Source organism: Larus michahellis, chromosome 7 (genome assembly GCF_964199755.1).
Source record: "Larus michahellis chromosome 7, bLarMic1.1, whole genome shotgun sequence".
NCBI lineage: Eukaryota > Metazoa > Chordata > Aves > Charadriiformes > Laridae > Larus > Larus michahellis.
The window spans coordinates 47778618-47792146 of NC_133902.1; the positions used below are offsets into that span (position 1 = coordinate 47778618).

The 13529-nt window shown below is 42.8% G+C and overlaps 1 protein-coding gene across 2 annotated transcripts in view; it reads right to left on the minus strand.

Annotated features, from left to right (window-relative positions):
* HSPBAP1 (HSPB1 associated protein 1) overlaps positions 1-13529 on the minus strand; it is a 38682-nt gene that overhangs the window by 6815 nt on the left and 18338 nt on the right. Inside the window, exons 3-5 of one of the 2 annotated variants that reach the window (XM_074593718.1) lie at positions 13131-13315; positions 8879-9015; positions 5511-5682 (exon numbers count right to left, since the gene is read on the minus strand). In XM_074593718.1, coding sequence (XP_074449819.1) covers positions 5511-5682; positions 8879-9015; positions 13131-13315 — 494 coding nt within the window. The remainder of the gene's footprint in view (positions 1-5510; positions 5683-8878; positions 9016-13130; positions 13316-13529) is intronic. The other variant, XM_074593717.1, reaches the window with a different exon arrangement.

Consider the following 13529-nt stretch of genomic DNA (forward strand, 5'->3'; position numbering starts at 1 on the left):
ACTTTAATGAAGACAAAGAAATGGTAAAAAAGTAATTAAAACAAAAAAAAATACAGCTGGCAAGGGAGCAGCAGAACTAACAGAAGACTAAAAAAATAATCCAGCAAAGAGAGAAGTAGAGAAGTATACTTCTACCTTTACAAACTAGTATTCATCTAGGTTTGCAAACTAGAAGCAAAAAAAACCCGCAACAAAACCAAAACAAAAACCCACCAACACCCCCGACTATCAACTCCACAATAAAATAAAGCAGACTTCCATATGTTTATGAATATGGGACACAGATTTAGCTACATTTGAAATTACATTTCAATAGGAAATGTGAAAGTAAACCACAGTGAAATAACACACACTCACACACACACACAAATGCAGAAAATGTTTTACAGGGAAAACATAAAGTGCAAAAGCAAGACAGAACTATTCCAAGCTAAGAGATAATTTTGTGTTAGCCTGCTTTATGCAGAACATATCTGGCTTTGTGGGCTGGCAACATACTGATCTAAACAGCAACCAATCAGATAATTTTAATATTTAGGCTAGTGATAGGCAAATATAGCAGATGAAGGCAAAGTAGGACAGAAATCCCAGAAAAGATAAAATGAAATTCTGGCCTGTAATGGGAGGGAGGAAACCAAGAGAACAGCTGGGAGAGCAAGTGGAGCGATGCTGAAGACTTGTACAGCGCAGAGAACAGAACAGGTTTAAATTCTCAATGGACATGATTAACTCGACACAGTGCAAAGGTAGGGCAGAGGTGGAATTGCTTCGAAAAGAGAGCATACCCTGAAGTGAAATATTATAGCAAGAAATTCCGGCTCATTAGAAAAAGATATCTGGGTAAACGCGCAAGAAAAAGAAGCACCAAAGAATGCCAGTGTGATGGGAAGGAAAAGATGGGGGGCTGCGGGGAGAGCCAAGCAAATCCCAGAGCTGCTTGCAAGCCTGGCAATGAAAAATAAAACAAAATAAGTAAATGCACCATGAACTCTGCGGGATCACCGTGTGAGGGCTCTGTGAGCGTGCTGCCACCCCAGCTGTGCCCCGTCCCAGCGGCGCCCGGCTGCTGGGAAGGTGCTTCTTGCCCTGCCTCCCTCCGGAGCTGGGATCTTCCCACCCACTGAAACCCGGACCCCAGGGAAACTCACAGCAGAAACACAGACATGGCGTGCGGAGAAGCACTGTGAACGGGGAGGGAATGGGGCTGTCGCCGTGCCGTGTCTGTAGCGACCCAGGCCAGGGACTGGGGGAAGTTTGGGGAAGAGGTGGAAAAGCAGAGTTAGGAACTAGCATCTTCCACCTTTGGTTTGCCCAACTCTTTGGGCGCTCGTGGGGTTCTCCATGTGTGCTGTGGACTGAGTGGTGTTTTCATCACTGATTTTAGTGTAAATTCAGCTCCTGGACTTTGCTGCCTTTTCTGTGATGGAGACAATAGTTGCAGTGACTAGAGGTTGGTCTGGGCTGTCTGCCTTCTCTGGGGGTGACAGCTCTGTAGTCTCCCATAAGGAAATTCGTTCTCCCTTCCCAAAAACAGAATTATCAACCATCTACTATGCATAATGCTACAGACAACTCTGAATTCTCCATTATTAAAATGACTTAAACTCTTTTCCAACAAGAGCATTTTTTTTCACTGTAACCCCTTTTAAAAAGTATTTTATATACTTGGAGATGGAACATTTAATTGCCTTTTAAAAAGTTTGAATTACTGCATTTCCTGACTTACTATACTTTCTGGTATCAGTTATATTTTTCTTGGTTATTGAGACTGTCTGTTCTGCTCTTCCCCTCTAAGCCCAATCCGAAGTTCTCACCCCTGTTCTGTAAAGGTGGCACATAGGGAAATCCCTCCCTGACTTCATGAAGGTTCCTGCTTGCTCAGGGTTGGGTTCGAAGTCAGAGGTCTGCCTGCGCTCTTGTGGCTGCCCAGCAGGATCCCCTGGTGTGTTAGACACTGCAGCGGGAGAACAGAAGGAGAAAAACTTGCAGTTATATACAGGAACTTAGTGATAACTGCACTTGCGGACACAGACTGAGTTTGAGATGTGTTTCTTTAGACTTTCATAAGGCAGGCAAGAAAAGCAGGGGAGGAGAGCAGCAGACCATGGTGAGAGACAGTAAGCAATCATGTTGATAATTTTTAAATCATTCTTCCCATACTGTGACAATGTTTGTCAAGCCTGGAAGGGACCATCCTTCTCAGACTCGATGTGCCTCTGAGACTAGCTCAGTGAGGCCCTTCCTCGCATCTCTGGTGTCTGGAGATGCACTGCGGCTCCTCTGGCTCCCGGCTGCTCCTGGGACACAGGGTCAGGAAGCAGGAGCCGCTGCGTGCTGCCTGTGACAGCATGGGCCCTGGTGTCCACTACCGCTGCTGTCTGTCTGGGGCAATGTGAGAGAGGATGGCATTGCTCATGGGAGCCCAGCATACAAGGGGCTTGCTCTCCGTTAGGAGAGCAGATGTGTGGAGCCTCATGTGTCTGCCTTCAGACAAGCCGAAATGTGCTTTCCAGTCTTTTTACCATTGTTTAGTTCTATGGATATGGATTATGAGGAAGACGGATTAAGAACAATTACAATAACGAGCAGGAAGGAAGCAAGAAGCTGGTGAGAAGTGGGGCAGAATGAGGAAAGAATGATCAATGATTTTGTATTTCTATAGCATCTCAGGGTTTTTTGTAGCCTTTTCAGGTGGGATTCATCTCTCCTATTTTTAATCATCAAAAAAGTTAAGCATCTGTATGCGTAGGCTCCTTTTATAGCCTGTGCTGAAGGACAAGATGGGAAGAATGTTCCTGCAGGACTCTAATTGTGTAAGACAGGGAGGATGAATCGTCTTGTGGAGGTGCCAGGTTCTTCCCACTGAGGGCAGCAGATCTTACCCTAGCTCTCTTAACACTTGGCCCAAAGTGTGGGATGGAAGATAGCAGAACAGATATGTTTTGCCCCATTGGCGCTCTTTTAAGCAGTATTTGTGAAAACAATCAAGGTGTTACCAGAAACATTGGAGAATTTAGGAACAACTAAAACAAAACACTAATGCTTTGGGTGAAAACTCACTAGTTCAGTGAGCACAAACCCTGCTCCATACTTACCACTCACCCTCGCAACCATTACATAGGTGACCCGCTCCAAATATTTATAAGGATCCCCTACATTTGTGTGACAAAACTTGAGCTTGTAACTTCATGCATATAGCAATGTACAGCTGCAAACACTAAAACTACTCAGCTGCCTATTTAAATAAGTTAGATATCTAAATTTTATCATAATTTGTATCAAGAACAGATCACTAATGTATAACTAGAAGTTGTATTAAGCCCCCTGTGGAAATCCAGCCCACAGCCACTGGTCAAGTCCAGGATGAAACCTTATAAAACATAAAATCTCAGCCAACTGCCTGAATTCATAACAGAGACTCACCTCTGGACAATACAGTGAAAGGGCACAAAGGATGCAATCGAAGCACACATTGTGCACTGGTACAATGTTATAAGAAGGAATTCTGCTTTAAAGCCTTAAACGGGTGTAGAAAAATGACCTGTAGCAAACAGCGACCAGAAGGTGGCATTAGACATTAGTTTTTGATATTCAAAGCTGCACTCACCCTACATGCAGTTGCTCTCCTGAATACCTAAGAACACCTTTGTCTTTATTTTTCAACCCTTTATTGTTCCAATATCTAATCCAAAATGTTCTGCATGCCCCCTGGGAAGGAGTGGAGAAGCTATGTATTATCACAAAAAAACCCAAGCTGGCTGCAAATTCTGCGGTAATTGCATTAATTCTACACAAAAAACACTGCTAAGCACGTATTCGGATTGTTATTATTTAGGGATCTTCTCCCATGTTAACAAAGGAGTTCTTCTAGGTCATTCCTTTCCTCTCCCTCACAGGGCAGCAGTCCCCAGCCACCTGCCCCATAAGCTTCGGATGAGTCCATGGAAAGCACCACCCGAAAGGGGCTGATAAAATGGATGAAGGCAACACCTCACTGCTCCATCGTTGTCTCCACATTACCTCCTCCCCAGAAATCCAAACAGCGTCTCCTTCGTGGCAATGCAGACAACTTGCATTAGAGCTGGCTCAAGACCTTTATTCCTAGCAAGATTAATTTGTAATTGCTTTAAGCCTAATTAAAATTAAGATCATATTAAAGGTTCACTACCATACTTGATCATTCCAAAGGAGATTATAAATTGAAATAGTGTTGGGGATCATGGATAATGAAATGCTGGATGAATGTGTCGTTTTTATCAATAGTAAAATTTGTTCTTTGTGCTTTAAATTATTGAACACTGCACCTTACAAAGTGCAGAGCGTGAAACGAATCATTTGCTTTAGGAGTACGGCTAGGAGCTAATGTACTGCAAACAATGAATGCTGATCACAGGTATTCCCCATTTGCAACCGTACCAGGAGAAGAGCATACTCTTCCCAGTTGATAGAGGTCATCCTCTTGTTGGAAACCACTGTCCTGCTCCAGTCTGCCATCTCACTAGTTCACAAGAGCGCTCCTTACTCTGCCTCCTCAAAACTACCTGGATTAGCAAAAATCCATTTTTTAAATTGTTGAAGGCAGCTGGGTTTGCCAGCCAGGGACCAGGGAACCCTCGCACGAGTTGCTGAGCTGGCAGGTCGAAAGAGGTGACAGCATCAGGCAGGGCAATGGTGAAAAGGCTCTAGCAGCGGCAGCTACACTGTCTTAAGCAGTCGGAGCAACGAACGTTGCAAAATTCCTTTGGAAAGGCCTGACAGTTCGAGATGCGCAGGAGTGCTTTACGAGGACATGCACTGCTGAACAAATGAAAAAGGGTAACTCAGACTCCAAATACAGACCATGTTGATTAAATAAAGAAGGACGCTATTTACGGCGGGACGCTAGGAATTAAGAGTCCTGAGCCCTACTCTCATACTGCTGCTGACTGCCTGTGTGAGTGTAAGGCCGGCACTCGTAACTGAACTTTCTCAGTAAAAGAGGGTTAATAATATCCTCACGTCCTTGTAAAGCACCGTGAAACCTCTGGATGGTGCGCGCTCTAAATGCAAGTATCATCATTACAGTACTCTGCTATTAAAGCAACAAGTTGGGCCAATGTTCCCTGGTGAAGGTTATTCACTATAAAAATACGAGTTCCTTTGCTGGCTCTACATGCTCATTAATCAAATACATTTTATGGAACATACCGGTTTCAGAGTAGACAGGTTGGAGTACCGTTCAAGAAAGTTTGAAAGCAGACAAATTGGAGGCGATTGCAAGAACTGTGATGGAACCGGGCAGCCGATTGAACTAACTCTCCAAAATGTTTGCAGTTTTTGTACAAAAAAAGGCTGGTAAAATAACTGTGAGCAAAGAAAGTTCCCGTGCTGGGAGAAATATTTGAAGCCTAAGTGTAGACTGTAAGGGGACTGAAGTACCACAGTCAATAAGACTGCCTAGCCCTTAATTAGCCAGTTAAATAATTTACTAGAATCTTTAAACTAATATAAAGCTCATATGCGAAGGGTACCTGTCCTGGGCTGAGCGTAACCACATGGGCTGTTGCGTTCCTAAACTCAGGAAAGTGTTTCAGATCAGGGTTGGCAACATTGACTTTGCTGAATACGCTGGATTCCTCATAAGGGATCCTGGTGGGATAAAGGAAACTGGTGTCACCAGGTGGGAAGAGGTGCCATCTCTTCCTGAAAATAGAGAGAAGATAAAAATGTATTCAGTTGCATGTCAGTTACAGCAAAGAACTAAAGGCAGTAGCAAGGTTTTCAATAAAACATAAATCTGCCTCGCTGTGTGAATCTCCTACGCAGTGAGAACACAGGCAGTGCTTACAGGCTGTCTCCTAAAAGTGTTTTTAAAATATTCCACTTTTTAATTTTTTAACTGAAAAGATTTACAGCTTCTCACCAATTATTTTTAAAAGGCAGATAAAATAAAACGGAAAAAAAAGAAAAAGAAAAGCTCTCCCATCTGGTTTCTCCTTCCTCCCTTTTACGGAGCAACACGCAGCATTTACAGATGCTCAGAGCATTAAAAATTGCTCTATAAACCAGGGGAAACAGTTTTGTTAGAGACAACATACTTTCATTCACTGAATGAGTAGCTGCTGTTCTCATGTTTGTTTTAAAAGGAGGGTATTGTGTGTTTACAATGGTAACGGTAAAGGGGTATGGGCGTGATCTTCTGTTTCCTATCATCACCTACAGTACTTATTTGGCTGTTAGGCACAAACGCCTCATTCTTAGTAAAACCCACACAGATGCTCCTACGCCACAGACAGGGCAACGGCATAAATAAAAACGAGAGACATCCATAGTTGTAGGCATCCTGAAACACCTGCGTTTTTTGGTGTTATTGGTACCACACGATGAAAATGTGGCTTGTGTGGGCCCCTGGGTTTAAGAACTCCCTGGTGTGACCAAATGCCCAGATGGAGCAGGACGGCGTCGTTCTGCTCATGAGGGGACCCGTGTTCCAGGTTGCTCTCTATGTGCCCGAAGACGTGGGTCAACGCACCACAGTGCAGCACCGAGACACGGACCTCGTCCTCAGGCGCTGATGTCTCTATTTCACTCACATAGACTAGTCAAAGACAGAAAAAAGAACATGCCAGAACTGGTGGTGCCAGTTTTATGGGTACTATAAATGAAATATCTTAGCAGGTACATATGTTATTTAGAAATAGGAGGTTTATACGACGGTACTTTAGGCGGTGGAAATAACCCGAAAGGAATACACAAAGGGAGAATTTATTACATTAAAAGGTGCCAGACAATCAGTGCTACAGTGACCCATGCACTAAGCAATGGAAAAGTGAAGGCAGTACTTTACAGCACAGCCGGACAATTTGCGGAGCTCTCCTCTTTGTTTCAGGTTCTAGCAAGACCTTTTCTTTTTGTCCCTTTGCTTGGTACCCACTTCTTGCTTTTTGCCTACTGCTTCTGGTTGTCAGTTCTAAGTCACAGGTCTGAAAATGGGGGAAAAGACGCCAAATGGCACAAAAAAAGACGAGACAGGAATAGCAGGATAGCCAGAACTGCAGAGATCGGCACAGATGGAAGTGCCACAGGCCGCTGACATTTCTTCGTAATTACCAAAGCTACTGCTGGGCGCAAGCACAAAAAAATAGTTCTCCTGAAACCCAAGCCCCATTGCAACTTTATTTTGCCCTCCAAGTTAGACCCGCTGAAGGGGCAGAGAATAACTAGGCTCAGGAGGCTCAGGGGTTAATCCTGCAGCTCATGCCAGAACAGTATCACAAAGCAAAAAATTAAGAAGCCCGAGGGATGCAAGGAGGAAATTCAAGATAGCAACAAAGGGCTAAGGAGTCGTCCCTGGCTTTCCTGCAAAGGCAAATCTATTTAAGTTTAGCATAAGCTTATATTCTGTTACAAAGCCCGTCTTGTTTGTGAGTCTCAAAAGGGAATCTTTCTGCTCTGAAGCAGCACAGGATTCACAAGCTTGTGGAAGTTTGCAATCTATTTATAGGCTTTGCTCTGAGGAGGAAAACAACTTTGTCTTTTCAGGCCATGCAAAGTCTTCTTTCCCTAAGAGGAACAAGGATTTTGTTCTACCAGAGGGGGAGGGTGTATCTTGGGAAGGCAGGCAAAACTGCTACGTGATGCGGGAGCTCTGGCTCGAGCTCAACACCTGAAGGCAGAGATCAAAGGGGCAGGACGGGTATTGGCTCTGGCGGTATTTAGGTGTATCCTTAGAAGATATTTAGGCGGATCCTTAGAAGATATTTAGGCGGATCCTTAGAAGATATTTAGGCATGTAAGTCTCATGGTTTTCAATGAGATTTCTGGCTCCTAACTACACTTAAGTGTCTGGACTTCAATGTATAATGCTTACTGATGCCATGTGAAGTCTATGGGACTGGCGGGAGCAAAGCGCAGTGCTGGGGGGGGCTTTAAGTGTCCTGCTGCACATTCACCCAAGGATCTCAAAGCTGTTTATAAACACGAATGAAAATCTGCCTGAGAGCTAGACAGAGTTACCCTTCTTACAGGTAAGATGATGACAAGTTCATTTGCCTCAGGCCTTAAAGCCAGTCAACCTGCGGCACTGCCCAGCATAGAAGCCAGCATGCCTGATTTCCAGTCACAAGACCATCGTGATTTTACTGTGGTATAAAACATCAGAGTAATTAGTCACGCTAAAATCCCACCGGCAAATTATTCCTACCACTCTATACTAGCAAACCTAAAAAATACACGCAACTTGTTTCGTTACTCTAGCATTACTTTAGCAATAATAGAAAACAAAAAAACCCCTGAGGCCAATATACAAGGAAAGGAGAAAAAAAAGAATGGGGAAAAAACAAAAAAAGACAGCGTGCAAACAGGCAGAAAGATACAGCAACAAAGCCACATGCTCCAAAATTAGTTTGGACCCTCAAGTGTCCCTTTCAACTTTGCTCACAGCTGGCTGCTCCCATTCTGATGTTCCTCTTTTAAATTAATTCTAGCAGGCTATTAGAGGTTCCTGCACAGCGAATATTGTAAAAGTCTAAAGTAGTTTACTTCTGTTTTGTTTCTGGGCTTTTTATTTTTAACTCTTTAGTTCCTAATTGCAAATTCCTGAATTCATAACTACTAGGAAGATCAAAACGTTTATTACAGGACCACATAACACACAGATCAGAAACAATCTTCCTCAAACAGAAGAAAATAAAATTGTGTTACCTCCATGACCCAGTCAGACTCCAACCTGCCTGAGGTTCTGTTGTTTCCTATACAACACTCCTGATGCTTTTCAGTCATTGAAAGATCAGAAAACTAAAATAATCTGGACCTAGACTCAATATGCAGAGTCCAAAACTAACTTTATAGCACAGGATAACTTTCCCCTGTATTTGTCGTATGTATATGCACTTGTTACCTTCCTTGTACTTGCAACACTAAGTTGCAGCCGTAGGAGTCCAAGTGGCAGGGGGTGTTTGCTCCTTCAGAACCAATCCACAGCGTGCTCTCTTTCCCACTTCTTCCAGGAAAACCAAAGTCAGACCACCTTATATCCTACAGCAATGAAAAGATTAGTCAGGTAAGCTGTTGAACTGATTCACATCCTGCCTTCAGTTCCCCCAGTCTCTTGTCTTCTCCCTCCACCGCTCAGTCACTCCTTATCCACTGTGGCTCCTACTCCTTGGTGGGGTTCCTGCATGCGTGGCCTGTGCTCCTTCCTCCAAAACTCTCCTCTCTAGGCATGTTTCTTCTGCTGACTTTCTTCTTTTTCTGTTCAACTACACAGCCTCCCAGATCTCTGTCTCCAGTTCTCATCCCAGTCTTTCATATTACTCAAGTTACCCGTTTGCTTTACAGAAGGACTGCCCAAGCGCTCGTGGCCACATGTGGCTTCTTTTCCTTCTCTTCAAACGCTCTTTTTCCCCCCCTTTCTCCAGTTTTAACCATCCACCCAAGTACAGGATTGCTTTTGGAAAAATTCTGGTATATATGGCATTTAAAAAAAAGAAGACTGGAAGGAAGGAAAAATCCCCATTCCCTTTTTCAAACCAATTTGATAATCCATGTACCATGTTTGCTCTCTCTTTGCTCCTGTCTCAGGGCTCTCCGTGTATTCTGGAAATACAGAATTCACCCCTTTGGTATGATTTCACCTCCGTGGTATACTGTTTTTTCTAAATTCCTTATTACCTTATTATAATGGACACATTATTCTCCTGCCTTTGCAACTGCAGAGACAGTGAACTTCAAACAATTCAATTACACGGCAGGAAAGGGCAGAACAGGCGTGCATCTGTTATGAACGTGATCCTGGAGCTTTCTAGTCCATTGATTCTCCTGCCAGCAATCCCTTGGGGACGACAGCTGGAACAAGGGACAGTGACGTATTTTTCAGATAGCTCAAGAGTTTTGCAGGATGGCTCTGCAGAGCCTGGATAAAGCTTTCCCATCTTTCTATAGCTGACCCTGCCACCTGCCAGGGCCTGATCATTTGTTTATTGGAAAGCGTTTGAAGTATACTGGCCAGAGATACTGGTGCCTTTTGGCTGGAGCCCCGGACTGAGCCTTAGGAAACCGAGATTCAGTTCCTGGCTTCCTGATGGTCTTGGGCAAATCACTTCATCTCTGAGCTTTATTTTACCCATCTTGAAAAGGAAGATAACGGTATTTGTTCCGTTTCAGTAAAGCACTTTGGGTCATTCGCATCACCTAACTTCAGGAACCTCATTTAAGCTTGGCTCCTGCTCTTGTCAAAGCACTCTCAATCACCCCTTGGAAAAACCTCTCTCTTTCTACTATCTATAAAGAGCAAATAGGTGTCTAGCCTCCTAATTTCAGTATGTAAGCTAGCTGCCTGCAGACAGGTGTAAGATGAGGAAAACTACAGCTAGACACGATTATAAGGATGACTTCACCATGACTCTCTATCAGGAAACCCTCAGAATGAGCGATAGCCTTCCCAAAAATTAGGTGTTGCTAAAGATTTTGAATTGCAGCGTTATTGATTTTAAAGATACCATTTGAAAAAAATGCAGAAGTTTAATATAAACATTTGTCAAAGGCAGCAAAAAATCAAAAAGTTGCTCCTATAGATTTCAGCAGCCATAAAATTTAAAATCCAATACAACTATCTCAGTGATAAAGTTAAACGTAACACCATCTCTACACTTTAATCTCACACCTAAATAGTTTTTGTATTTTGTTACAATTTAAGTGGAAAGAAAGCACACATAATCAATATTGGATTTAAAAGAACTTTTTGAAAACGCTGCAGCTGTAGTAAATAGTTGAAGCGATTATGGGTAAAATAGTTTTTAACCAACGAACTGAAAAGGAACTGGTAGGATTACTGAAATCTTGTCACAGTGGGTTCCTTTTCTACAATAAAAAGCCACAGCAAGACGAAATGCAGTAAAAGGTGTTCCAACCATAACAGATGGCACATTACTTGTGAATTATATTTATTTCATTTGCTTCTTATAATGAAGTTAATCTGTACCCGTATGTCACTTTAAAAGGTCTCATTTCTATTTAAACTTCACGCATATATCTTGCTTCTGATTTATATCTCAAATTCTGTAATGAAATATCAACTGAACAAAAAATGTAAGATGCTAGATACTGCCCATAGATTACAATAATGGAATCATTACCTTAGCCCACACAACTGTAAATGATAAACAGTGCAATCTAAATTTCAAACAACTTCTAAATGGCCCTATTAATCACTATAAATAACAGTGCAGTTGGCCTTCTTTTCCCCTTCAAGTCACCTTACGTAAATCTAAATAAAATCTAAAAAGAAAAAAGGGGTTATCATCAAATTCACACAAGAATGGAAGATAATTTCTATAAAGAACTCTTTCGGCTGGTATAAATTGTGTAGCAGTGTTTCAAAAGCCATATGAGTCTGGAACTGACGGATGCGTTTCACTCCCATGCCTGTGAAACTGGCAGATGACATACACCATATTTGCTTGCATAACACCATCGATTTTTTTTCTTTCCCAGATTCTGCTTTAAAAAAAAAAAAAAAAATCTGCGGCATAACCATTACGTGTGTCTATTCTAAAATTGCAGTACAATCTGTTGCGTGTTATAGGTCAGGTGACGAGATTGTGGCGTGACACCTGCACACAAATGCGATTCCTGGAGCCTCAATTTTGTTCTTGAATGGGGGCAAGGGGAAGAAGGAGGCAGGAAGATAGTTGTTTCCTTCAAGTGTGTTTCTATTGACCAAACGAAGCAGTGGGCTGTTCAGGTCTTCTGAGCTGCTATTGTGCCGTAAAACACAGGAAAATGCTGTCTGTTGAGGCAGAAAGAAAGAAGACCAAGGCAGGTCCACGTAGATATGGTAGATCTAGATGTATATGGTAGATATAGTCGTGTTCAAACAACACGACCCGGTATCAGTCGTGCAGCCCAAGTTATGTGATCCTGGTTGTGTTTGAGTGTGCCAAGGAAGGGAGGGGAGAAAGGAAGGTAAAATGGTCTCTGTGCCCAAACCTTACCTTCCCACCAACAACGGCAAAGGAGAGAGTCTGAAAAAAAGCCTGAGCATTGAAAAATACTGATTTTACTGGTATAAAAGAATAAAATACATATAAGGAGCACGGGAAATGCTTTTTGAGGAAATAATTAATTTGAAGGGGCTTATCAGTTCATATTCACTGTCACCCCGGTGACACAGTGTTTGCAGGGAATTATGATTCCATCTTTGCAATAGAAAGTTTAGAAATGAATAAGGCTTCATTTACTATTCTTTCTTTATATCTTTTGAAAAAATACACCTTTTGTACACCCATCCTTAATTTTGCCCTCTTACAATTTGGAAGGAGAAGTAGCAAGAACGTAGATGAACCAATACATTGAAATAGCAGATAGACATGAAGAAAGTGTAAGAAAATACCCCATCTATGTGTCCTAATACCTGTATTTGGAAATTGCCATAGATTATGTACTTCCATGGACAGGTTACTTCATGTATTTTACTGCCTTCACAGGCAATCAAGGTGTAATAATCGCTCAGACTCAGAATCTCTCCTCCTTGCAGTTAACCTAAATATATGAGGGGAAGGGATTGCTCCTTGAGAAAATGAGCCACAAGGCAAAACACGGAGCGAAACCATATTACAGCCTTGTTGCTACGCGTGAATCCATGCCATCAAATCCTCTCTCCTGAGTGGAGCTGTGAATTCGGGCATCATTCGGGCCCAAGGTGGATGTGGGACAGCAGCAGGGCCTGGAGTTTGCAACATGCCAGGCTTGCTGGCTGCCTGTCATCTCCATGCTCTATTCCCACCTCACTTCCATACCCTCCGCAGAGGTGCAGGCGAAGTGCTCAGCTGCAGAGGTCACACACATCACTCGGTGCTCGCCGAGCCAGCCCAGTCACAGCATGATGCTGGGCTAAATGGGCAGGGGAGTGCTGCCAATCTGGTAGTCGTTTTCGTCACTCGTGGTGGTGTTTTTAAGCACATAAGGAGACCCGGAATTTTAGACGGCTGCCCCTTGGTACTGGTTCTCAGCCTGAGAGCCAACAGCTTTTACTTCAAAATTTTAAACTAAATGGCCAAAGGAGCAGAGAGGGGATAGCAGCAGGGGTTTCAGAAGCAACATTAGATAATTTGCAACGATTAAACTAGAATGAGATAACATTAATGATTTACCTGGAAAATTTCTGGCTTGTCTTCAAATATCCTGGCAATGTATTTGTAGTCAGCATAAGCCCAATATTTGGAGTACTCGTAACGACTGAATGGTCCAGAGAGACAAGGAGGCTGCCCACAACTCCAAGCCAAAAACTCTGCAAGTGTAGCCTCCACATAGCTACACTTGGTTTCAAACTGGGGAACTAGAGCAACAAAAGAAAAGTGAAATATTACAGGAATACTGAGCACAGAAAGAGTAAAAATAATATGTAGTTTCTCTCAGCTCTGAGAGAGATGAGACATGAAGTGAGACTAGGTGGTTTCACTCTGGTCAATAATCACCCAGCTCACAATTAAAGTCTGAGACTATTGCTTTTTCATTAAAATTTAAGTGCATGGCTGTTACTTTGAACTTGC